The following is a 27,688-nucleotide window of genomic DNA, read 5'->3' as shown; positions in this document are numbered from 1 at the left end:
CAACATGTGATAAGAGACTGGAAGTAGCAAGAATGCTGGTGACCGAAAGATGTGTAAATTACAAGCATCCAGGGGAAACCTGAAACTTCATAGCATATGAGATCTTCCAGTGACAAAGTATTAAGTAAAAAGAATAAATTGCCGCTGGGAGTACCTACTGACATTGTAACGAAGGCGGATGAAACATCAAGGAACTAACTTGATCTCTTCTGGGAAGCATCTAGTAAACGACTGAGAACAACACATGCTCGTAGGGCAACAGTAACAGCACTAATAATCAGCTCCTGACCTTTGGGGACCTGTATGCGGTTAGGGCTTCAGACAGACAACTCTAAGACCAGTTCCTAAGGCGTAAGCTTGGATACAGAAGAACGGGACAGACATGGCACCCTGGTGCTCCACATCTGCGCTGTGGCTAACTGCCCGAAGGGCCAGAGCAGCCTTGTGCGTCTCTGCGCAGAGTGGCACCCGGCGCACAGCATTTAAGGGACGGGAGGTGTAACCGTGCCCTGCACCTCAGTCCCGCATTTGCAAATCTAATGACAATGATACCAACCATTTCCGAAAATCAAGGGCAGAAAGAGCTAGGTATATTAACACAGTGCAGTAAAACGTAAGACCTTGTAGGAAAGGAAATTTAACACTTCTGAAATTTAATTTGACACATAAAAGTAACGTATTTTATGGATAAACCATATGCTTATTAATTGCTGTAAGGCCTTCAAGTAGAAAGATCTCAATGAAGGCAAACTTTAAAAACTTGATACCCACTCCTACCAAAATGTGACCATAGTTTTCTCTGATTGCCCAGCGGAACCAAGGCAGAACCCGATCGCTCCGGAGGACCTCCGCCCGGCCCGCTGCAGGACTCGCCTCTGCCCGCAGGTCGGTCCCGGCACCGATGGCTGCACACGCGGGGGAGCAGGACACGCGTGAGAAGGGGCGGTGTCTCGGGGAGGCGCTGGGAAACCTTGCTCCCCGACTTCAGGAGGCGGTGAGGCGGGGAACGGGGACGGCTGTTGGCTGGCGGGCTTCGCCTTCACCGCCCCGCTCCCTCCGTTCTTACAGCGTCCCTAGAGCGAGGTCCCCGGAGGTCCCCCGAGGGTGTGCGAGAACGAGCTGCGCCCGTGGGCGGCTGTGAGGGGGAACGGGCCGCCAGGGCCGGACCTGCCGCCGCCCCCACGCCAGCAGCCACTTTCGGGGTGCCCGAGGGGCCACCCCGCAGCAGGCCTCCACCTCAGCGCCCCGGCTCCTCTCACGCACACTCCTCCCCTCAGACATCCCCCCCCGCTCCCTCCCCAGCCGCCGTCCCCCTGCCCCTGCCTTCCGCTCGTCCCCAGCGTCGCCCCGCTGCCCACCCCTCTGCCCCCGCTGCGTCCCCGTCTCGCGCCGCCCGCCGCTCCGCTCCGCGGGGAGCCGCGGCCGGCGCCGCCGCCACTGCGCATGCTCGGGCGCGCGGGGCCCGCGGCGCGGCGGGCGGGGGGTCTGAGGGGGCAGCGGCGGCCCGGTGGCGGGACACGCACCCCGGCGGCGCGGCACCCCGGCTCGCCCCCGCCCCGCCGTTCCCCGCTCCCCAGGCGCCTTCGGGAGGGCCGCTCTCCCTCCGCCGTCCCGGGGCCCGGCGGTGCCGCGGAGCGGCCGGTGTGCCGCCACCGCCGCGGCGGAGGGCGGTGCTGTGGGCGGCCGGGGGAGCCGCGCGATTGGCCTCCGCCCGGCGGCTGGCTTGTCAGTCGGGCTGCAGGGGTGGCCCCGGGAGCCGCTCGCCCAGCCCTCTGACGGGATGGAGCCTTTAGGGGGATGCGGCGCTCCTCGCGTTTTGATTAAAGCCCCTCATCGCCCTTCAGTCTGAAGGCAGGGCAGCGGGGAGGACGGGTCGGAGGGGCCTGCGCAAGGCCGGGCAGAGAGGGAGGGGGGCGAGAGAGAGAGAGAAAACCCCTCTTGGTGTATCCCGTATGGCTCCATAGGAGAAATCATCTCTGGGAATATAGTGGAAAGGACGGAGCTGGTATAAACTGAAGGCGCCCGGGTTTAATTCACACTTGTGGGTGCCCAGCATGGAGATGCAGAGATGGTCCGCAAGGTGGAAAACGAGGAGGTGGCCCTGGGACTCGGCTGTGACCGTGCTCATCACCTTCGCCGTCCTTCTGCGGGCTGCGGAGGTCAGAGGAGGTAAGGAGGCGAAGGCAAGCCGGGGAGTCCAGCCGCCTCGCCCCCGCCCCGGGGGGGGGGGGACCCGGGGCAGGGCTGGGGCCGCGTTTCGGAGGAAGCCTGCCGGAGCGGCTCCCGGTGCCGGGGAGGCGGAGGGCACGAAGGGGCTCGGGGCCGGCCCGCGGCGCGGAGAGCCGCTGGGAGCCCCCGGCAGCGCGGCGGGGCGCGTCCCGCCCAGGTGCCGCGGAGGGGTGGCCCCCGCTCAGCCTCGGCGGTAACCCTGGACGTGGTTTTAATGCAGTAAATGGGATGCACCGGCGGGGTGCGGAGATGAAAGAACTACTTGTTGAGCAGAGCGATTTCTCCTCTTCCAGCGCTAAACTCAGTTTTGTGGAGCGTGCGTACGATTTGCAGTTTTGTTGAACTTACAGAGTCGTTACCCTGCTAGCGTTCACCCAGTGGTGGCTGAAGTGGAGCGACAAGTATCTGCCTTCCCCTCGGAGGGGCGAGGAAAGGAAAAGTTGGGGGGTGGGGGCTCTCCGCTCTGATTTTCTCCATTCTCCGCTCTTTTATTTTTCCCTTTGCAAAGGGTTTCAGTGGGCAAAAAGTTTTTCAGGACGCGAGGGGAGGAGAAAATACAGGCGAGGGGGCCCTTTGCCGGAGGTCGAGGAGCGGCTGCCGGCGGCGGCGGCGCCCGCAGGTGGTCCGCGGCGGGCCGGGGGTGCCCCGGCCGGCGGGGGCGTCGGGGGCTCGGCCCGACGGTCGCCGGGCTCCACACAGGCGGTGTCAGCGCCGGGGCCGCCTCCCCAGCCTCCTTCCCCCCTGGCAGCCTCCCCGGGGGGATCGACTGGTCCCTTGGGTGTCCGTGGACCTGGTGGGCAGGCTGCAGCCGGCGGGGGACGGGCGGCGGCAACACGAGCCGGGCAGCAGCGCGGCTGCTTCAGCAGAAGGGAGCCGCCGGCCCGCACCCCCCGCCCCATCCCTCCCGCCCCCCGCCCCGCTGCCCTCCGCAGCGCTCCCCGGCAGGGCTCCCCGCTCCCGGCTGGGCGCTCCGGCTTTGTGAGATGTGCTCGCCCATCCGCGGAGCCGCGGGGTATGGTCTGCGGCGGCGGGAGCGCTTCCCTCTCCTACCGGGGGTGGAAAGGCTGCCTCTTCCTCCCTCCTTCCCTCCCTCCCTCCATGCCTCCCTCCCTCCCACCGGAGCCCGCAGGCGCATCTAGGGGCCAATCTGGCCGGGACTGAGGCTTTTATTTTTCTGTGGGTCTGACATCCATGAAGGGGCTTAACTCTCCGAAAAGAAAGGTTTAATTTTTATGCATATATTATTTTAAGGAGGTATTTCTCGATCTGGAGTCCCGCTTTCTGGATCCACAGGCGCCCCGCAGGGAGCACAGTACGGTGATGGGTTCCCATTCGAGCCCTTCGTACCTGGGCACGGCCTCGGCGTCTGCCCCTGCTGGCCCCGTTTCTGACAGGGGTTGGCGGGGCTGGTTCATCCCTGTTGCAATCCCACGGACTCCAGTGGAGTTACACCGAGGGTGAATGAACCTCGCAGAGCTTCAAGGATTCGACTCCTCATTACTGTGTCAAAACTACATTTCTTCAAGAAGCAATACTGTCTGCAAAGGCAATGATAGACTTCTTACGCCACTTTTTGTGCCACCATTCGCAGTAGAGCTGACTTAATTCAGTAGGATTTATGTAGATTATCTTTACATAATGGGTTGGATGCAAATGGAAAGTTAAAAGAAAATGTAAACCCAAGCAGCCCAGGAAAAATCAACAGAAGTTATTTGGTACTTACTGAAGTATATTCAGCAACATTAAGCAGACGAGTTTGGTTTTGGTAACTCTTAAAAATTACAAAGCTATATTAAAAATCTTTTCCTCTAATCTTCTGTATAAAGGGCACTTCAGAAACAAAACTACAGGCTCCTCATCTTTGTAGAAGCATTCTGAAAAGAACTTAGTTCTTGAACTTTTCTGAGATACAGTATGCCATTTGCTTAGAAACTACAGGGAGCTGTGTGTTTAGGGCTTGATCTGTTATTGAAGTCAGTAAGAGTTTTTCCATTGACTACAGAGGGAGTAGAATTTGACCTAATTTCCCTAACGGAGTACAAGGGAGATATTTCTGAATCATCTTTTATGTATTCTAATCTTAAAGTAGTTAAAAGATAGGACATAATGATTCGTATTTGAAACCAGGCGAGGGAAAATACAGAGTAATAAAATAAAATAGCATACTACAGCAGGTAAACAATATGACTAAATGAAAATGCTGGGTAAAATATGAATAATTGCCCTTATAAACTCTGTTAAATTAAATCCTATATTCTTCAATTATCTTTTCATGAACTACCCCTGTGTAAAGAAAACTACATGGTGTATTCATATAAAGTGTTAATTGTATAGCAGTGACTCCTTTTCAAGGCAACAGAATTCATTCCATGTAGAGAAACCTCAAAAGATTCCTAAAATTCTTGACTTTTTTTCAAGTTTCTTTATTTAACACAAAAAAGAAAGAGAAGTATGAGGTGTCTTTCATAGTACCAAGAAAGGGGGTGTGAAGATCTGATTGGGCTCTTGAGTTATTTCTTCTTTAGACAGAATAAGTTGCAGAAGTGAGAAGCAACCGAATGGGAAAACTAGTGACTCATATTTGGTCAGCTCAGTGCCCACCAGCTCTTAAGCAGCTCTTTTTAGAAAATATTTTTGCTTTATGACTTGGCTAAAGTAAACAAAATCCAGTATTTTAAAAGACATCCTTTGATTTCCTTTCCCCTTCCTCACCTTTAATACTAAATCTATTGGTAATGTGTTTGGAATGAATAAACTCATTTAGTCGAAATGGCATGGCTTCAACACTATAAATTTTTTGTAAGGGCCTGGCATCAATGCACTATTGTGATGCTGATTTAAATTTCATGGGCAAGAAATGAAAAATCAGTCTTTTTATTATTTATAAGCTTTTTCAAGCAAATGGAAATCCAGCTTTTAACCTGAGAGCAAAAAGATTTAAGAATCCTTACTGAAAATGAGGCTATGAAGATATATATAGAAAATACACGTTGGACCTTCTGTGTAAGTGACAAGCCAATTTGTTTCTAATATAGAATAGATACTTTTTACAGTCATCTTAGGAAATACAAAGGTTCCTTGTGCTTCCCACACACAGGCTTGGAAACTAGTGGGAGTTCTAGGTGTAGAAGGAATGCAGAACTGGGCCCACTAGTGATGGCAAAAGGAGAGTTTTCTTTGTGGATGCACACTTAATGCTGTTACTTATTTGTAATTGCTTAGTAAGTTACACTGGGAAGATATGGATCTGTATCTTGAATGAAAACTGTTTAATGTATCTGGCTAGTCTAAACCTGTACAAAAAGGAGTTTTAAACTAGAAAAGTGTAAATCTCTTCTCAGAACTGTTAGTTATGTAAAGCACTTTTGATTTGAACTGACCAATTCACTTTTAAGGTTGAAAAAGAATACAAGCATTTTCATTGTTTCTTTATTTTACGGTGAAATAGTCTTGTGTGTTAATTTTGGTCTAACAAAATGTCATTAACCTTCAGAAGCAGAGGACGTACAGTGGTTTCTTAGATAAATATTCACAAAGTGAGCAAGAGTGATTAAATCAAAGGGTGATTTCACTAGATTCAGCTAGTGGTCCTAGCTGAAGTTTTTCTGAGTCCCAGGGATCAGCAGGTGAAATGGTCCAGTCTTCCCAGTACAGTGCAAGAGAGACCTGCATGTCTATGTCTGTTTTGCTATATAATTTAGATTTTTTTAATTGTTGCTAAGCTAAAATAATTATTTCAACCTCAGCAGCAGACATCTGACACAGAAAAATGACTGGTATGTGTTGTAGATTCTTTAGTGTGAATCTTTGCGTTTAATTTAGAAGGAGACTTCACAAGGATCTCAGAAAGGACTATTCAGGCTGCAGGAAACTATGCCTTTTTACTAGTTTCTCAAATTCAATTTTGTGTATATCTTAACAAATGTAACTCTATATAAGTACATATAGAATACTTACAAATATTCAGTAGTTTTGGCTTGAAATAATCTCTATGCCTACCACCTATTATTGGAATGTCACTAGAAAAAATAATCTTTGTGATATAACCTTTCCTGGTGCTATGGCATTTTCTGATTACTAAAAAAAAAAAAAAAAAAAAAGAAAAACATCATTGGTAAAATTGGTGTCTGGAGAGTTGTAAAATGTAGGAAAGGAGTTGTCATACTTAGCTTTACAATTGTCTTGCCCAAAGTTATTTGGTCTCCTCCAAATAGGGCCCTTAATTCTAACAAGGTTGCAGCATAATAAAAGAGCCATGACATTACTACTGAAGTGAAGTTATACCTAAAACACACTGGAGCAATTATGTCTCTCCCGGATTTGTTTTGTACAGTGGTGAACAGTAGGGTTTCCATCTGCCAGCAAGATTAAGAAGTTGCTTTTCTTTTCTCTGTAGAGCGCTCTGCTTCTTTTCAGAAGAAATCCTCCCAGCATTGGTTAATTTATCATTGTTCTGAGTATTTGTTGATAATAGGGGGGAATAAATTAAGCAGAGCTTGGGAGAAATCTCTAACGTTCTAAGAATGTGAAGTCTCATGCAGTGATACAGATTTGCCCTCTGGATGGACACAATAGAGAGCAGTGGCTTAAAAGGAATTAGGTGAACACACATGCCTGTTGCAAGGGCTTATAACTGTACTACTCGGTATTAAATACCAGGTTTACAGACTGTGAATGTAAAGATTAATTGTTGACCCTGTTATTACAATAGTAGTAGAATCTGGCAGAACTTAAACTCTTTTTAGCACATTATCACGCATAAGGGGTTGTAAAAACCTTTGTAAATTCTAGGTCTGGGACTTCACTGTATGTCAAAGTGTTAATGCGTACAGTATGTGAAATAAAAGTTATTTGGCAGAGCTGATATTATGGAAGAAAAGTGTTTGCTGCAAAGCAAATTGAAAGATGCATTATAAAATATGATAAAAAAATGAAGATCCTGATCCTGCTATGAATAATGTCACTGGCAGCTGAGTTTTGTCTATAATACAAATTGACTTAGTTATGAGTCAAATTATGGACACATTGTTAAAGTATTACTGTAGTCTAAGTTTTACCTACTCTATCCCTTACCTGTGTATTTAGTCAAATTATCATAGTAATCTGATAGGTTATCAAACATTCATAGTTTATAAAAAGATAAAATGCAAGGTTTTACAACCTTGCTGTGTGCTTAAGTGGAATTCCTGCTAATATCACTAAGATACAGAATTGGGTCTCATTTCCTTGCATTGCTCGCAAAAGGCAGATAATACTTCTGATGTCAGTGAAAGTATGGTGAAAGTTTTTAGTTGTATGATTTAAAAAAATCATTTAGTTGTTTCTCTATCAAATTAAATAGGGTTACTTTAAATGGCACCATTGGTAAATCTTGTCCTTAGCCGTGTTTTGCCTTTTTTTCTATGCTTATAGCCAAAAAATGTACAAATGTTCCACATTTGAAAACTCCCATTTATTGGAAGATATTTTTGAAGTCTATTGGGATTATTTCTGAATAAATATCTTGATCAACAAAGCGTTTAAGTGGGGTTGATTTCTTTCATGTTTAATTGCTGAGGGAACACCTTGTCTCTTCCTGTAGCTGTGACCATTTTTAGACTGTGTCTTTTTTTGGTATGGTAATAGAAACAAGATACTCCAAGAATTTAATACTTGTTTTGCTATTTTCACAGTTGGAAGTACTGTCTCCACTGTCTGTACAAAAAGAACTTTTTGAATCTTTAGCAGAGGCCTCAACATAGTTAGACACTTGGACTGCAGTTCTGATATAATCTGCTGTGGTGTAAAATGGGAATAACTCCACAGAAGTATTGAGACAGATGTTAAAATATTGTAAACTGATGGGTCAATACAGGTCTGTACCAGATAATGAACTAGCACAATCTTTTGTGGGTAACAAGTGAAACATTTTATGGAATCAGGATCAGGTCTTTAGTGCTTGATTGTAGTCCATGTTGCTGAACAAGTGATAAAAGTACAACCTATCTAGTCTCGAAGAAGGTTTTAAGTAATAAAAAAGTCACGTTTTGTGGTGAAATATATAAAGCAAGTATGAAATGTCAGTCTCAAAATCTAGGTTACGCTCCAGAATTGTGCAACATACCAAAAACCAGAAAGAACTATTCTTATTTTTTGCTGAATATTTCCAGTAAATAAATAAGCCTGCAAGCTGACCTTATTAAAGATCTGTCTAGTTGTACGTAGGCAAGTTTTCCACTGGTTTCAATATGAGACTTAAGTGGGGTTTTGGTGTTTGTTTTTCTTTTTTACTTTATGAGTGTTAGAGATTGGTCTTTAAAAAGAGATATAGTTAGTAGTTGGTATCAAAAATGCGTCCCATATATGCATAGACTGTCTTTACTGTCTTTGAAATACTATTGCGTATTTAGTAGATTTTGCAGCATAGGAAGTCAATGAAAAACTTCCAAATAACTGGTGTGGAAACAGAAGTAGCCAGTTCTGAGCAGTTTCACACAAGCCCTCTGTTGGTGAAATAGTCAATCATAGGCCATTTAAAGCATTCCTGTTTGTGTCTGGATAATCTCTAGTTCTTGTAATCATTAAATATGAAAGCACTGCAATAACACCTTCTTCTAAAAATGTCACCAGCCAAGAACCCAATTACATAATTCATCTAAAACCTAACATGTAGGAAATTTTTTAACAGGTAAAACAACCTTGAAGTATGTCTCTGTAAATATATACATGGGCAATCTATATTCACTTAATCTCATAAATTTGTATTTAGGAACCTAGGGAAAAAAACAGCTTGATTTTCAGAAGCACTATGCAATTACATTAGGCAGTTTAATTGGTCTCATTTTTGTACCTGGGAGATGCTCTGTAACTCAGTTTTGCAGCCCACAAAACAGAGAGTTCATATTATCCAGTTCTGTAAAGTCCTTTCGTTAACATCTATGAAAAGTATTGGAACCTTCACAAAGGACACTGCAGAACCGATGCTTTTGATGCTCACTCCCAGAACAGTCTTCTGTTACATGTCTGGGCTCTCAGCAGAGAGTTGGGAGGCATGCGAGTCTCAGACTGCCAATCCCAAAAGCCTCCGAGGAAGTGCAGATCTGCCCAGAGCTAGCCAGTAGGAAATGCGAAGGACAGAGGAGCGTCTGATCCTTTTCTGGTGCTTACACACCTATGGCAGAACTGCAGGGAAGCATTGCTTGGGATACAGAGACTAGAGCCCACAGTGGGAAGGTAATGGAGTCCCTTCTAAGAACTGGGAAGCTCGGTGAAGTGTTTTGGGCATAACATCCTTTTGAATTCCTGCTCTTGGGTGTTTACTCCTGTATTAATTCTTAACAGATGAAGAACACAGTGAATTAATAAGTACAGATCACAATAATTATATGTATTTCTGGTTTTAAAAGATATCCATCGTACCTGCCCGCAATAAGTAAAAGAGTATAAGGGTAAAAATAAGAACAAAAGTATTCCTACCACATTAGAAATAGCACAGAATTCTAGAAATAGATGGGTCTTGTACTGCATCCTAAAGGTCAACAGACTAACAGTTTAACAAATCCAGATTCTAACACTGCTAGTAAAGACTTCCTTATTGATAATTTGGCAAAGTAGCAGCCTCTATTACTCTTTCTGCTCTAGCAAACTTAGGTCTAGCTGGTAAACTAAACTGCTTGCTAATTGTTGATAGAGTCGGAAACTGGACTAATAATCTGGAAGAAGGAATGCAAGGAGGGGAAAAGTTGTCAGGTTTCACAGTAGGAGAACTGCTGAAACAGCTTGACAAATGGTAGCTAAAATAAAACTATGTGGAAGAACTTTGACACAATCTGTAGTTAAGACTGTTTTTAAAAGAAAAACCTTTCTCCCTTGTTTCTGGCCTGACAGCACTGCTCTGAGAGGTCAACAGCAGATACTGAAGACTAGTTACCCCTTCATATGAGTTGTTCTTGTTCATGAAAATATTTCCGCCTCTTACATTCATTAAGCCTTGGGCCGTCTAATGAGTGTCAGAAACCTTCATCATAGTATTTTTTGTCTTTACCCACCTATAGAATACACAGAGAGTCCTTAGAATGAGCACTTATAGTTATGAAGATTGGAAATTTTAAGAAAAGTAAATAAACTAAATAACTGTAGGCTATTGTGCCTTTAATAGGTAGCATAATTTCAAAAAAACTGTGGAGCAGCCAGTACCTTCTATTTACATTCCTAAATATATACCTAGAAATCTAACCATAGGTAGCCTATTTTGAAAGTCTTGTCCACAAGTATAAGGAGTCCCTTCATCAGTACCCACCAAATATGCATATTTTAGCCTACCAGGCTATAATAGCTTCTACTCTTTAAATGATCTGTCTCAGTGAAATAAAACTGGACTAAACTTTAAAAAAAACACTCCATTTAGAATTGAAGATTAATGTTTCAACACTCAAGTTTTAGTTTTGCGGTGGTTCCATTGGAACAGATTACTGGCAGAATGAAACATATTTCCATGGAAAAATATGAAGTAAAGTAATAGTAATTTAGAAACATTAGTCTTCCTAAATTTCTCAAATAATTCTTCTTTACTGGGGCAAATTAAGCTCTTTTCTATTCCAGGGTTGTATCTCATCAATTACAAGTTATTGATTGTAAGGCTATTTGTGGAGTCATCACTGATAAATTACACTTTCACATTAATCAAAAGAAGGGCATTGCTGAAGAATTATGGTAACTCAAGAAGTTATCTGTTTATTATATCTGAAAAATACATAATACTGTTTATTGTAAAAATACTGTTTATTATATCTGAAAAAGGAAAAACCACAGTTACTGAAGTTATTAACAGTGTAGCAAATAGTTGCACACTCAGTTTGCTAAGGTATATCTGTAAAGTAAAGAATACTGGCTCTTTTTTTTCCTTTGAGTTTTGTTATTATTTGTGTTTAAAGTATGTCCCCCAGCATGCAATCTGGGAACATCTTGTAAATTATGTAGGTGAGCATAGCCTTTAAATAGGGAAGGATCATTGTGCCTGAGCTCTCTCATAAAATTAAGAGACTAACACCCAGGAGTTACAGACCAAAATCTAAATATAATAGGATTTCAACTTCTATGCTTTATTAGGCATTTGAACAGAAAGAAAAATATTTTACTTTAAATGAGTCATCCTCTGAACAATTTCTTATGGGAATGAATTTTGTAGCCAGAAGTTGCCACCACAGTCACTTTCCTATCAGTCCCGGAGAGTTTCACTTTGAGGTCTGACAGCAAAGTCTGTCCTTCTGAAAATGCAGGTGATGGTTTCCTCTGTATACCCTATTTTCAATAAAAGCCTGTCTTGAACGGTTTGGTCCTTAGTCACCAGCATCTTTAACTGCAGCTAAAAATATTTTGGTGTACAGTTCATAGAAAGAGAACAGATGTCAAGTTTGGTATAGCCTATCTAAAAAGGTTCAGGGCTATATTCATTTCTCACTGAAGCTTCTAAGTGGCTTGCAGCATGTTCAGTGTAGAATAGGAGAAAACTGAAGGTGTGGGACCTTCTAGATAAGAAGGACAGTTGTCCATTCTGAATTCCTTGGTTATCTCTTAAGGAATAATCAAATTCACTCAAAAGAACTCTTAATTCAATGAATAATATCTTTTCAATGTACATATATTCCAAGTCTACTGAGGACCACTGCATGCATCTGTGATAAGAGGTCAAACATCTAGAGTGATCCTAAGATCTGAGTAAGATGTGAAATACGGAGATCCATAGTAGTGGGGAACTGCAGCCACTCATGGAATTGACCCGTAAACTGCTTCTCAATACAGCTTTATGTAGGAAAGAATGGTTAGAAACCTGTCTGATAACCAATTAGCCTATATAGGTCAAAAAGAATTTCTGAGGAAGCACTCACAAGTATGCGTAAAATTTTTTCTGCTGCAAATAAAAAAATTTCTAGTAATAGTGTGTTCAGGTCATTTTGCATCAATGAAATTAATCCGACACAGAATTTGTCAATGGATTTGTGACAGCAACGGACTTAAATTACTAGTAAGATACTATGAGTGGAAGCTGATATGTATGCTAAGAAACAGGAGCTCAAGTGTTTCATATGCTTAAGTGTAAATTTATTGACACATACACAGTAGCTGCTTAGAGTGATACCGGACAGAACATTCTATTTACGTGAAACAATACAGCTCTATTTTCAGTGTGTGTTAATGGCCTAACATTTACATACCTAGCATTTACATTAATGTCACTCACTAGGTTGATTTGAGTAAACCTATGCAATTTAAGTAAGCCTATATGGAGAACTTTTGGATTTGGATCATTGCTGCAGTTGGTCAGTAGCTAGAAAATTGTAAAAAAGCATCTGTTGTAAATCCAAACATTTTCACAAATGCAAAGATAATTACCCTTCAATGTGATTGTATCTAGCAGGATAATATGTCTAGATTTTACCCTTTTATCCAAAATGATTGCTGCTGGTACAATTCCAGAGATGACATTGCTGCCATTAGATGCACTGTTGATCCATCTTTTTTTGTGTTCTGTACAGTTTGCCTTTGCAGGGTCAGATGGGCTTTATCACAATGCAGAATTTTAATGGTGGTTGCTGAAGCACAAACAAATTTTATTGCCTATCACTAAGATAGAAGAAATCACGTTGAACGATGGCAGTAGTTGTTAGGTATAATGCAACATAAAGGCATTTGATCCATATGTGTAGTATCAGTATCAGTATTACTAGGAATGATATATCACAGACTTTATTTCAATTTAGAGATTGTGGAATGAAATGAAAGCTATGATATCTTTAACTGTGAATATATGATCAAAATGTAGTCTAGATTTTTACAGAGGTTCATTTTCAAAATATATATGCATTATATTTTTAAAAGATGTGGTTATTAATTCATTGAATAGAATGCATTGTCATAGCCTTTAAAATAAATGTATCATTGTATATATAGGAAGTCTAGGCTTGAAAATGCTAACCAAAATTGGAAGTCAGTTTTTATATGCATTTTCCTCCTCTCCAAACAAACAGAGAACACATGAAGTTTCCCTCAGGTAATTCGTTCCTGATATTCTGCCCTGACCTAGTAGTGTAGAAGTGTGATCTAGCATCCAGTTTACAACTATGTAACTCCACTGAATCCTTTTAATTTCCAGCAGAGATATGCTGACAGAAGTTTGGTTTTCTTTTTTTTTTACTTCTTTTTAGTTAACATGCTTTTACACATATTTTAGTACCATTTAAAGTAGCTTAGAAGATTTTATATTTCTGTCAATCTGTCTTTTTTTTTCCCCCTAAGGTTCCTATTTAGTTCCTATGGAAGAAAGTTAAAGGGGAAGCAAAGGAAGGTTAAATACGGCTTTGGAGTTATATTTAATATGAAATGCTCTGGACCAAATGTTCTTATCCATACCACTATAAATATGGAAAGCTCACTGAGTGAATGGATGTATTTCAGTCATACCACAGTAATGAAGACCAGAATTCGGCTCTACAATTTGAAAAGTTGCAAGTTACAAGTTATTTCAGGCCTTGAGATGTTACACCATTCTTTTTTTTTTTTTTTTTTTTTTTTTTTTGTGCTTTACCTTCTTTATTTTTGAAAACCAGAAACTTAAATTGGAGCTAAGTGATAACAGTTTGTTATCTTGAAAGGTACTAGGACACTCAGGTTCGCATCTCACACAATTCTGTCTTCTAAAAAGGGATTTTTGAAGAATTCTCCTTTGCCATTCCAGAAATCCCAGCACTTTTAAACACCTCCTCTGGTTACTACTGTGTAGTCTGTTAGTGGCAGTGAAAGTTGCACAAGGACGTATGCTGTTGAACTTTGCACTATAAAATTTAGTGAAAAGAATGATTCCCTGCAGTTGGTTCTCTATCAGTGGAAAAGTAGCACAGTGGAAACTTCCTTTTTATTTGCTTTCTGAAACTCAGGAGAGCTTAATCTGAAAAATGCAGGCTTGCCCTGTTGAACACAGGCTTCTTTTCAAAAGGTTATCTCGTGGCTTTGCCTGGCTTGCGTGCAGCAGGTGGCCTTCAAGCAGTGTGGCCATAAACATCTGCATGAAGGGACCCACTTTCAGGGTCTGGATCTTGTGTTTTGTCGAATTTGCCATGGCAGAGTTGAGTTTTCAAAGCTAATGTCTAAGTTTCATAAGGAGAATTAACTGCACCCCAAGAACTGGTGAACAGAGCTGTTTGCATGATGCTTATTTGTTGGTTATTTCCTTGCCATGTTAAATCTTAGCACCAAATTGGAAGGATGCAAAAGCATTACATCATATATCATTAATTTGCAGTTTTCTTTACTTCTCTTATGCGAAAACTATCCAAGGAAATTAGACTAGAAAGTAAAATCATTTAGGCAGGCTGCTTTATGTGCTGTAAGGAAGTTCTTGTGAGAGACCCTAGATCTGCCAATATATGGGTTACATTAATGTTGCCCCATATAAATACAAGCTGTAATCTTAATTAGTGGACCATGCGAACAGGTAAACTGCATGGCTTTAGCACTTGTGCTGTTTCTGGCTATTTCTTACTATTCCCAGAAATCGTGTGAGAGCAGAATGCTAGGGAAGAGGCAGTTTTCAGGAAGAGCTGAAGCTCCCAGGATACAGTGACATCGAGCACTGCAGAACCTACAGAAACTGGCAGAGAGAAGCACAATTTCAGCTGATAGCTTCCAGATTATGATCTTCCCTGACTCTGTGAGTTGCCTTCCTACCTCTCTACCCTGGTCTTCTAAGCAGGCCAGCGTTGGCTGTGCAAGGACTTCTCATAGTCCTTTATACTTTAAACAGGTTACCTCTGACCAGTTAGGATCTAAGCACTGCTGTTTTTCAAGAGCTGTTTATTTTTGACTTGATTCCTACATGTGTGTGCCCTGTGGCATATTGAGAGCAACTGTGTCTAGTGCTTTCTGTAGAGGCATTGAGCAGGTCATCTGAACATGCACAGTGAGCTCATCAAGAATTTTGAGACTAATGTCATGGCAGCCTGGTCAGGGCTCCTGAACGCTTGCTCCGACTAGGTTGCCATAGTTCCAGAAAATGTAAAAAAATCCTGAAATTCACCAAGACAAAATTTCCACTAGCAAAAAGAGGGTGTTTCTGCAGAAACCCCAATATATGGTAGCTCTATGCATGACACAGGAAGAGTGTAGGGGAGAAGTACTTTACACAGTGAGCCCTGTTTTCAGCTGGGAGATGGCAATAACAGCTGTGAGGAGACTTCTAGGCCTGCTGCCTCCCAGCTGAAATATAGGATTGGTTGCATCCTAATCTGGGCATTTGATGCAACTCAAGCCCGGGTTAAATAATGACACACACAAGAATGTTGCAAAAACATTTACAAGGAAGAGGCACAAACTCAGTCTGTTTATTTCACAGGCTGAATGATATGTGGGTTTCTATCAAAAGCAAATTTTTTTAAAGAAGCATATTAAATCTTACACATTCCTGCCTGGTTTATCTAAAGACTTCTAAAGAACTCCTTTACTTTGTAACTATTGGTTGAAGTGGCTATCTGAAATCTTTTATTTGAATTAGGGAAGCAGTTTCTGTTACTTGTGATCTATAAGTATTCAGTAAGTCAGCCATGTTATCATTGGAGGTAGACTAATCACATTTTTTGCGTAAGTTACTTCATATAACTTGTCATTTCTGTGACAAGTTATATCTCTAGAAATCCTTGTAAACTGACTAGTGTTTTTGCTATTTACATTTTGTGAATCACAGTTTGTGGAAATAAATGTCATCTATGGACTATTAACAAAATGTTTGTTCTAATTATTTGGAATTTGTGGTTTGTAGATTGTTCTCTCCTATTATTATTCTGTTTCTTGTCTGGAAGTTTTTTAGCAGCAGAACTAGTGGGGAGTAATGAATAATCTTTTTTTATGGATGAATACTCTCCCAGTCAGCCAGGCAAAGAACAGCCATTATTCTAAAAAATAATGAAGAATCTGGTACAAATTACAGAAAAGAGCAAAGAAAAAAGGAATGTAGCAGTGGTTGACTTATACAGTGACTTGGAATTTTTACTGATATTTCCAGTGACTGGTTCTACATTACTTTACTGGTTCAAATTATTATAGGTACTGCAAAAATAGCCATCGGTTACCAGAAAAAAAGTGTGGCTGTTCCTTCAGTATGGTAGTAACTTTAGAATTGTGTGGAATACCTATAGAAAATATATAATATCCATTAAAATTATTTAGTCAGTACTTAACAGAGAGGTAGGACTAATGCTTCAGAATTTGCACACTATTGAAACTTTTCTTTTGAGAATGTTTAAATATAATTTCTTGAATCTGCAGGATATGTAGATTTTAAGTAAATTCAGGTGTATACTGTAGCATTCATTCAAAATGTATTAGCTTGAAACAAACATTGGCTATTGGGTTTATATTTGATAACAAGATCTGATGGAAAAAGGAAATGAGAAGTTGCATGATGTGAAAAAAAATTAAAGAAGCTTACAAGCATTTTCTTGTGAATATATTTTGAGGCAGAAATTCTGAGCATTCTAGGCTGATTGAGAAAACCTCAGGTTTTGTTTCAAAGAATATACTTTTGGTGTTAATCATCAAAGATAGGTTTAACCACAAAGTTGGGTTCTTCACATTAGGCAATGTCAGGAGATGAATAGGATGCACGAGTTAAACTTAACTTTGTTCACATATGTTACCGATAGTGAATGTACTAAAGTGACTTCTGAGATACTACAGTGACAAAAAAATACTAACACTGCCTAGACCTGTACAAATAGTAAGAAAAGAAGGTAGAGATGTTTCCATCGCTGACTAGTTAGAATACACTTTGCCTATGTTTTCACACTCTTTCACTTGTTGTTTGCAAATAGTTGTTGAAATAGTTGAATATTCACACACAGTGAATTTTGGGCCTTAAGCTGATATTTGTTGACACATAAAATGAATAATAACAGAGAATAAATTAGCTGTAGTTAATGCCACAGTACAGTTCACAGACATGAACAAGGATCAGATTTACCAAACACATTTCTCAGCTTTAACAGTGAAAGTCATGTAAAACTTTGTCTTTCCAGATAAAGTGGTTACGAGTTTGCCAACATAAAAACTGCAGAATAGTCCCAGTGAAAAAATGGTCTGTTGAAAATTCTGTTTCCGCTCAAAAAAAAAATTAGTGAAGCCATGGTCTGTAGGGAGTATGAGAATGAACACCTTAACTTTTTCTAAGAGAAAAGATATGCAGTAGGCAAACTATGTTCTCTCACTGCCTCTGTTAAGTGCTTGTCCGTTCAGTACTTGGCCCTTTTGCCACGGTGAACTTTTATGGATTAAAGCTTTGTTGTTGGCTATATATATATATATATATATATATATATATTTTTTTTTTTAGCAATTTTGTATCAATATCGGTGCAGTAGCAGGTCTGGATTTCAACTTTAAATTGTTAGACACTGACCATAAATGCAACCTGATTGTACTTGGGCTCTAAAGTACAAAACAAGTCCATTTGAATTTAACTTGGAAATAACGAAAGACTGTGATTCAATCTGTTCATTCCTTGCAGGCAAAGCAGGTACATTTTTCTTTCTCTAACTGGATGAGAAACGAGATTAGCTTCTTCCTTAGCACTTTGTGTCTGAGGAAACAATCATATGTAATCAGAATATATTTTAACTTTAACAACAGATGAGTTTCTGATAGCAGATTATTAGTAGCTGAATGCTTCTGAAACTTTTGTACAAACTTTTAAAATCAGTTCCATTTCTTAGAAGTCACTCATTAAAAGAATGTGTTGTAAGTTTCAATCACCAAGATTCTCTGCATTTGGGAAACAGTGATTTTCAGTGTGTAGTCAAGTAGTTTGAAGATCTGATCATAACAATTACATTGGTTGGGATGAACTCTTATATATTTAAAAATGAGTAATCCTGTTAAAATAATATTCTGGTGTAGGAGTAATCTGCAATAAATCAAAATAGGATGCAGCTACTGCTATGATTACACATACGCTTTTGCAATGAAATTAATATCCTTTTTAGAGGCTGCATACTGTAGAGATGCAAGATGAGTCATTCTTTTTGTTGTTTTTTGTTTTTTTTTTCTTTGTCAGCTGAACCCGTTGATGTGCTAAAAGCATTAGAATTTCACAATTCACCAGAAGGAGTATCAAGAACAGCAGGATTTTGCACAAACAGAAGGGATTCAAAAGGATCGGATGTCGCCTACAGAGTTTCAAAAACTGCACAACTGAGTGCCCCAACAAAGCAGCTGTACCCAGGTAAGACTGTCAGAAAGCTATTACTTTGGTAAATTATCTTACTGCCTATGCTTTTATGGTATCTAAAGCACAGCATGTAGTCTGTCATGAGTACTACAAAACACTTCTGTTATCCCTAGAGTTGGGCCTGCATACGAATGACAGGACATGCTCTTTATCCACTGTATGAATCAGTTTTTATTGGCTTCAGTTATAAAGCTCTTCATCAAATTCTGTGTCACTGGCAGAATTGGCCTGTAAGTCATATTACCTGTTCTTTCATGATGCTATCTGATGGAAAGCTTATTTGGTGGCTTTGGCAAGTTTCCTCCAGTTTCAGTAGTCCATTTAAAAGCAGTACTTCCTGGAGTTATGCTGCAGTGGTAGAAATGAGTTGTGGTTGGCCATTGCAAAATTGTTCCCAGAAGTACCATCTGTTAAGAATTACCTAAGAGTATCTGGGTATTTGGGTGACTAAACAAGGCTAGTTGTGCATAGCAGGTAATGTGATTCCATCTTCTCTCAAATTTCTCTAAAATTAAATAATCACATTTTGGAAAAGATTCTTTGGATGTTGAGGAGAGACTTTTATTCCATTATTTTGCCATCACTTGTCACTTGACCCAAACTTTTGAGGAAAATTATAATAAGAATATTAAAAAACAAAATCATGGAACATTGGGCAAAGAAAAATACTTCCTTTTTTGTCTTTCAAAGTAGCAATCGTATAGATATCATCCAAGATCTATAAAAGGGGGAAACATACATTATGTTGTAGTAATACTGGGTTCCCGGAGCAACATGGGAAACAGCTATACACAGTTCAAGCATAACTTACATGTTCACTTAACTCATCAGTTTACTTTTTTATTCATGGAAGAAGATCAAAGCAAAATTCACTACAGATATAATATTTATTTTATTTTTTAACACAGTTCTTCAGTTTTTAATATATCCTCCTAGCTATGTTGCATATAGTTATCCAGCTGAAAATATCATTCACTGAATGGCACATTACAGTCTACAATGTCTTGCTGATGTTAGTGTGACTATGTGTGTAATTAATTGCTACTTCCCCTCAGTAAGGTTAGCAGAATATGGGCTGTTCTTTCTTTAAAAAATGCAAAAATGATTCATTGCATTGAAAAACTGCACAAGCTGCACAGTGTAATAAGTTGGCACCTTTATATTCTGAGTTTTACAATGTGTGTCATTGAAGTGAAGTGGTACAACAAAAAACTTTAAGTGAGCATTCGAATACAACTGGACAGAAGATTAAACTACTTGGAATCACTGATATTTTTTTAAGTTTAGAACAATAGAAGCACCTTCTGCTAAATCAAAGCCTGAGAGTCTAGGGCTGGAAGTCTGAGAGCTTGGGTTGACTTGCACTTATTCATGAATCAAATCATAGCATAAAGAGGAGATCTGGCAGCTGCATTAATAACTGTTCATATGATTCTTGAATGCCAGAACAAATAAGTACCTCATGTTGTTGGCTGACATCTAAATTTCTATAGCCTTTGACTGCCTTAATTTAGGTACTCTTCTTATTAATGCTTTCAGTTTCTGCTTTACAACTGGGATGAGTTTGCTTGATTTTACCAATGTGTTGCAACACTTCTATGTGCAGGAGACAAATAAAAAGCATTGCTCACTCACAGTATAAAAAGAAGCCACCACAAAACTTTGCTTAATACAGGAAAATGTCATGCTGTCCTCTACTTCAGTAAAGAACCTAGGAACAATTTTTTTGAGATGATTATGGTAATTACCTCCTTTTGAATCTTGCAGAACTGGCATCCTCTCCCCACCACAAGAAATCCTTCTTTTTCAGAGATTATTCTTAAAGATATTTGAGGGATCATGTTCCTTTTTCTTAGTGCTGTATAGTAGTGGAAACACTACAGAATATATCCAAGACAAGACTGGGTTGTGAGACATCATTTTAGCGAAACAATACAAGTTGTAATGCATCCTATGCTTACTTTCATCTAACTCCTATAACTCATCAGAAAGTATAGGTATCTTTTAGCTACTGTAGCTCAAAGGGAGCTATGAATGGCAAAAGCTGGGAGCATCAATATATCCATCTTTTAAAAACTGATCTAATAATATTTACCAACATCCCAGAATATAATAGGCATTGATTTCACTGGCTGGAAGGCATTATATAATTCTAAAAATAACTGCTTAGATTTTTGTTGTACTGTTTGTTTATATGCTCTTAGTTATCTTTTACAAAAGCATATCATAGAATCATAGAATGCTTTGGAATGGAAGGGACCTTTAAAGGTCATCGAGTCCATCCCCCCTGCAATTGGCAGGGACATCTACAACTCGATCAGGTTGCTCAGAGCCCCATCCAGCCTGACCTTGAATGTTTCCAGGGGTGGGGCATCTACCACCTCTCTGGGCAACCTGTGCCAGTGTTTCACCACCCTCATTGTAAAAAAATTCTTGCTTATATCTAGTCTAAATCTACCCTCTTTTAGTTTAAAACCATTACCCCTTGTCCTATTGCAACAGGCCCTGCTAAAAAGTCTGTCCCCATCTTTCTTAAAAGCCTCCTTTAAGTATTGAAAGGCTGCAATAAGGTCTCCCCGCAGCCTTCTCTTCTCCAGGATGAACAATCCCAGCTCTTTCAGCCTTTCCTCATAGCAGAGGTGTTTCATCCCTCTGATCATTTTGTGGCCCTCCTCTGGACCCGCTCCAACAGGTCCATGTCCTTCCTGTGCTGAGGACTCCAGAACTGGACGCAGTACTCCAGGTGGGGTCTCACCAGAGCAGAGTAGAGGGGCAGAATCACCTCCCTCAACCTGCTGGAATACAGGAATGGCAACCCACATATATACAAAGATTTTTCTAGCAAATTTCCCTCCAATTTTTATTGTTATTTTTGGTTATTTTTCAAATAGAACCATACCAATAAACAAGAAATTTAAAAGTAATTGAGAAGACTTTGATTACTATTCCAGATATGTGTCCAAGAACTATATATACATAGCAATACACGAAGTTTTACATGTTAGAATATAATTCGGTTTTTGACTTTTTCAATCGAAACTGTGTTTGGCAGAAATTTACTTATAATTACACAATGTAGGTGCAAGATAAAACATCTGGGAATATTAGGCCATAGCAGTGATAACAGAAACTACTGAACTGAGCCCTTGTTCTCGTGGGAGACTTCAACTTACCAGATATCTGCTGGAAATACAGCACAGCAGAGAGAAAGCAGTCTCGGAGGTTCCTGGAGTGTGTGGAAGATAACTTCCTGACGCAGCTCGTAAGTGAGCCAACCAGGGGAGGTGCCCCGCTGGACCTGCTGTTTATGAACAGAGAAGGCCTGGTGGGCAATGTGGTGGTCAGAGGCTGTCTTGGGCTCAGCGACCATGAAATCATAGAATTCTCGATTCTTGGAGAATTAAGGAGGGGAGTCATCAAAACTGTTACCCTGAACTTTAGAAAGGCAGACTTTGGATTGTTTAGGAGCCTGGTTACCAGAGTTCCTTGGGAGGCAGTCCTGAAGGGCAAAGGAGTCCAGGAAGGCTGGATGTTATTCAAGAAGAAAATCTCAAAGGCACAGGAGCAGGCCATCCCCATGTGCCGTAAGTCAAGCAGGCGGGGGAGAAGACCTGCCTGGCTGAACAGAGAGCTTTGGCTGGAGCTCAAGAAAAAAAGGAGAGCCTACCACCTTTGGAAGAAGGGGCAAGTGACTCAGGAGGACTACAAGGATGTTGTGAGGTTACGCAGGGAGAAGATTAGAAAGGCAAAGGCTCAGCAAGAACTTAAACTGGCCACTGCCATTAAAGATAACAAAAAAGGTTTTAAAAATATATCCGCGACAAAAGGAGGGCCAGGGAGAATCTCCCTCCTTTGTTGGATGTGGCGGGAAACTTTGCCATGAAGGATGAGGAGAAGGCTGAGGTACTTAAGGCCTTCTTTGCCTCAGTCTTTAATAGTCAGACTGGTCATCCTCGGGGTTTTCAGGCCCCTGAGCTGGGAGGTGGAGAAAGGATGCAGAATGAAGCCGCAGTTGTCGAAGAGGTGACAGTCACCAACCTGCTCCTCCACCTGGATGCTCACAAGTCCATGGGGCCAGACGGGATCCACCCAAGGATACTGAGGGAGCTGGCAGAGGAGCTTGCCAAGCCACTCTCCATCATTTATCAGCAGTCCTGGTCAACTGGGGAGGTCCCAGATGACTGGAAGTTAGCAAATGTGATGCCCCTCTACAAGAAGGGTCGGAAGGAGGATCCGGGGAACTACAGGCATCCTGGCTTGTATCAGGAACAGTGTGGCCAGCAGGACCAGGGAGGTGATAGTGCCCCTGTACTCGGCACTGGTGAGGCCGCACCTCGAATCCTGGGTTCAGTTTTGGGCCCCTCACTACAAGAAGGACATTGAGGTGCTGGAGCATGTCCAGAGGAGGGCAACAAAGTTGGTGAAGGGTCTAAAGAATAAGTCTTATGAGGAGAGGCTGAGGGAGCTGGGGTTGTTTAGCCTGGAGAAGAGGAGGCTAAGGGGAGACCTTAGTGCTCTCTCCAACTACCTGAAAGGAGGTGGTAGAAAGGTGGGGGTTGGTCTCTTCTCTCTAGTAACAAGCAATAGGACGAGAGGAAACAGCCTCAAGCTGCGCCAGGGGAAGTTTAGGTTGGATATTAGGAAAAACTTCTTCCCTGAAAGGGTAGTCAGGCATTGGAAGAGGCTGCCCAGGGAAGTGGTTGTGTCTCCATCCCTGGAGGTATTTAAAAGACGGGTAGACGTGGTGCTCGAGGACATGGTTTAGTGGTGAAGTTGGCAGTGGTAGGTTAACGGTTGGACTCAATGATCTTAAGGGTCTTTTCCAAACTTAACAATTCTATGATTCTATAAAGAGTTAATGCCATCAATAGCTTGTCTTCACAGAAGACTCCATAGAATCCTGAAAGAGTTTTCCCACAAGACCTGTCTTGGAAACAGTCTTGTATTTTCTCCATTGGAAGAACCAATCACTAAATCAGCTTTCGATGTTGAAGTCTTACATGCTTTTATTCATTACAAAAATGCAACTTATTTTATTAAAACTTATTGTATTATATTACTAAAATGTTTAAGAAGATTTTACCCACTCTCATGCACAGAAAATTGCTCTTATATTCATTGCCAACATTACGATTAGATTCTAATCCATCTATTTCTTGCATTTCTTGCAAATAGCAGCTGAAGCCACACAGATCCAATGTATATTCTGAATTTTAGAATCTCAGTCTTACACTTCCTTTGACAGTGAGTCTAATAGTCTTTCACATCAAGTGAAATGCAGATTTACCACCAGATTCAACAGGAGCAGTACTGAGTGGAAACCTCAGTCCTTCCTTTATAAACAAGCTATATCCACTTTTAATTTTGTTTATTTTTAGTTGTAAAAGTTGAAACAATGATTGATATATATAATCTCTACTTCAAAGAGAAAGCATCAGGGAATAAATGAAAATTAAATGTTCTTTGATTTTGCCTAAAGCTCCTATTAAATAAAACTAGTTATGTATTTTTTCAATGTTATGCACAATATTATTCTAGAAAGACTCAAATATGTGTTGTGAGAAAGAAACTAAACCAAGCAGTTATAAAGGGAGATGAAGTGCCTAGGAACATATTTACTGTAATACAGATACTTATTTTGTTGAGTGAAATTGTAGTGCACGCTTTTAAATTAGAAGATTGCGAAAAAGAAGATGAAAAGAAAAAATAACGAATGTGAGACTATCATGGTTCTTGCATATATTGTATTATAACATAAATTCATAATAAATTTATAAGTCATGTTTTTAAGGATCATTAAGGTATTCCTTTCAGGAATTAAACTGAGACCAGAAAGAAAAAAAGAGATAAAAGACTTTCCTAGTGTAATTTTTTTATGTATTCATTTTGGATAATTAAAAAACCCTGACAGTTTGTATGCGGGATCCTCTGTGCTTATAGAAAAATGCAAACCTTTAAAGAATGGTTTTATCTTTTGTGAATTTGTAACTGTATGTATCACTTTGTTTACAGGTGGAGATTTTCCAGAAGATTTTTCAATATTAATGACAGTAAAACCTAAGAAGGGTATCCAGTCCTTCCTTCTGTCTGTCTACAATGAGCAAGGAATTCAGCAAGTAGGTGTTGAAGTTGGTAGGTCCCCTGTCTTCCTGTTTGAAGACCAAAATGGAAAACCTGCCCCAGAAGACTATCCTCTTTTCAGAACAGTCAACATTGCTGATGGCAAGTAAGTGTAAAATTTTAAGATGAAAAATAATAACACAGACCACTGTATAGGTGATTATGGTCTTTACAAAAAGCTATCTTAAATATTTGAATAAATCAGTAACACAATTTCCAGCTAGTTGGACTGCTGTGGTACAAAATCAGAGAACCTTTGCAGCAGAATACAATTCCAGCTTCAAATATAAGCTAAGTATATACAGCTACAAATGAAGACAAACCACCTTTCTTATTTGCCATTTCTATAAATCAAGAGTGAAGAAATAGTCATAGAAGTTAAACCCACCAAAACTAAAGTTATGAAGATTCTTCCTGTGCAATATAGAAAGAAACTCTGTTTTCAAAAGGACTCGAGGAATAGTCTCACTAGAAGGGCTGTCTTGTCCATTTGAAGGTGATAGGCAGAGTGAAGGCAAGTTGACAAGACAGCATAGAACTTCTCCTATCAAAACAGCAGATAAATAAGATGGTTTAAGATGTCTATATATAAGGAAATCAGGGAAGAATAAGCTAGAGAATTAATCTGAAGTGCTGCAAGGACTTACACTGAACCCTCAGTAAAGGCAATTAATCTCAAACACCTATTGCGTTATTAATGCAGTTGTTAATTTTTGGTACCTAACTTCCCTTTGTAGACAAGAAGTCATTCTCTGGGAATGTCATTCTAGTGCTTGTAAATGAACATTCATTCTTTCAAAGGCTTTTTATTTATTGTGCTTCAGTCCAGGAAGAGCAGCCACAGTCTTCAGAGATACACAGAATGAAATTTTATTAAAGCAAAACAAAACAAATCAGTAAAAAAGGAAGGGAAAAAATTCAACTATAATGAAATACATTTATAAAGTAATAAAGGACAAAAAAGTAATTGTCTTCTAGCCCTTTTATTACCAGAGAATGGAATTATACCATGAAACCTAAACCTGATGCATTTCCCTAGCAGGAGGAGTGATAAAATAAAGCAGCAAACTTTTTTTTTTTTCATTGACTTCCTCTAAATAACAAAGCTTTGACATGGATTTCAGAATTTCACCCAAAATGCTGTGAAACTCATAAAAATGAAGAAATCAAAATGAACTTGGTTTGGTGCAATTTCCTCCAGTGAGACTATAAAACGTCTAAAAAACTGGAGTCCATCCTATCCGCAGCGAGCTATGTTTTCATGCTTTCAGCTTCTACATGCTTTCAAAAGATAGACAATTTTCTTCTGACTCAGCTATTTTATGAAAGATCCAGGACAACAATCTTCCTCTTAAAATGAGATATATTTTAGAAGTGTAAACAGTGTAATGTGCCTGAGGATGCATGGACAGTTTGCTTTTATAATGATAATGTTCAACCACGTTCCAGAGAAAACATGGAATTAGAGTTCTGGCTCAGTGATACTGTTTAGCAGTCAGATTCCATTAGCTTCGAGGTGTTCCTTTTGATATACAGAAGCTCTTTGTAATGATGATCTAAGCTGTCTCTCTGATTTAGACAACATTAGTGCCACAAATGCCAACTAAAATAATTTGATTCCAGCCTTCCTCTTACCAGTCACTAGTATGACATACTTTGACACTTTTTGCCCTGGTCCATCAAAGATTCTTTGATGTTTTGCTCCATGTTAGACTACAGAGTGGCTTGCTCTTGCTCTTAGATATTTAAGTTGTCATAGCAGAGAGGCTCACTAAATTAATGTGGTCTGTCATGATAATAAAGTCTCATAAAGAACATAGTATAGTTGGGCAAATTCTACAAAACTTTATTCTCAAATGTCTCTAAACCAAAATCGTTTGTCAATATTCTGAATCACTTCATTCACTTTTTGGTGAATATTTATGTAGGCAAAGCTATTGGTGCAGGAATGTTGGCAAGCATTTCTAAGTACATGTATCTTGAAAAGCATCTATGTTGGAACTGTTGCACATCTTTGAAAAATCTCTATAGCTGTCGGATACATTCAAATAAGCAAAAGAACATGGTAAAATTTTGGTGATTGATCACAGAGAACAAATAGTAAAATATAAATAACAAAGAATAAGCTGCTGGATTAAATATATTTGCACAAGTAATTTCTTAAGCAATTTGGAAAATCAAACACATTCATAAAAATAAAATCTGCTGTCAGATCATTCAATCTAATAAAATGTAAACAGTGCACTCGCTTCTAATTTGAGTTTACTAATGTTCTCTGGGTAAAGCTTCAGAGAAGGTCAGCTTGAACTTCATCTTATATAGGATATTCACAATGAGCTGTGGATCAGATTCCTTTGTACTAAGGGACAGAAGTTATATAGTGAATAGACAAAACATTGTGTACATTTATGTGCGTATGAAAGAAGGAAATAAATGGAGACATTTAAAATTTTATTTGTGCCTTGATCGGTGCACGATCTGCAATAAAGTGTCTTGATAAGAACACAATGACCTAGTTTTAAAAACATAAATGACAGTAGAATTATGTTGGTTTTTTTTTTTTTTTAATAGGTGGCATCGAGTAGCTATTAGTGTGGAGAAAAAAAGTGTTACAATGATTGTTGACTGTAACAAAAAAACTACAAAACCACTTGAAAGAAGTGACAAAACAGTTGTGGACACCAACGGCATCACTGTTTTTGGAACCAGGATTCTGGATGAAGAAGTTTTTGAGGTGAGAATCAATACTGAACAAATGGAATTGAGTGGTTTTGTGTTGAGTGAGGTGCTTAATGCAAATTGGAGTAAATTTTTTAGGGCAAAAACTGTTATAATGTAGAAACTTCAATTTATAGAACCTGTTAGGATAGGCTGAAACAAAAGAGAAGTAAAACAGGGAAGTGTCTCTGTTGTTGGAAGATACGATGCATTTTTCTGTTCTTTAGATTATGTTGTATTTGGAAGGGGCTTGCTTTTTTTGTCTTTCTGCCTAATATTGAGATACCTGAGATATTTAGGAGAATTAATCTGGGAAAGTTGAGTAGTATGATACTGAATGATTTTAGTTCTGTCTCTCTTAAACGTTTA

The 27,688-nt window shown here is 40.1% G+C and overlaps 1 protein-coding gene across 3 annotated transcripts in view; it reads left to right on the top strand.

Annotated features, from left to right (window-relative positions):
- Positions 1–2,054: 2,054 nt before the first annotated feature.
- Positions 2,055–27,688, top strand: part of COL11A1 (collagen type XI alpha 1 chain) — a gene marked incomplete at both ends in the record, with an annotated part of 161,159 nt that continues 135,525 nt past the window's right edge. For all 3 annotated transcript variants that reach the window (XM_082312409.1, XM_082312410.1, XM_082312408.1), the window contains 4 exons: positions 2,055–2,169; positions 18,308–18,475; positions 24,494–24,707; positions 27,173–27,335. In XM_082312409.1, the coding sequence (XP_082168535.1) occupies positions 2,055–2,169; positions 18,308–18,475; positions 24,494–24,707; positions 27,173–27,335 (660 nt within the window). The remainder of the gene's footprint in view (positions 2,170–18,307; positions 18,476–24,493; positions 24,708–27,172; positions 27,336–27,688) is intronic.

Source organism: Platalea leucorodia, assembly GCF_965183815.1.
Source record: "Platalea leucorodia genome assembly, chromosome: 5".
NCBI lineage: Eukaryota > Metazoa > Chordata > Aves > Pelecaniformes > Threskiornithidae > Platalea > Platalea leucorodia.
This window is presented reverse-complemented; position numbering and strand designations above follow the sequence as displayed.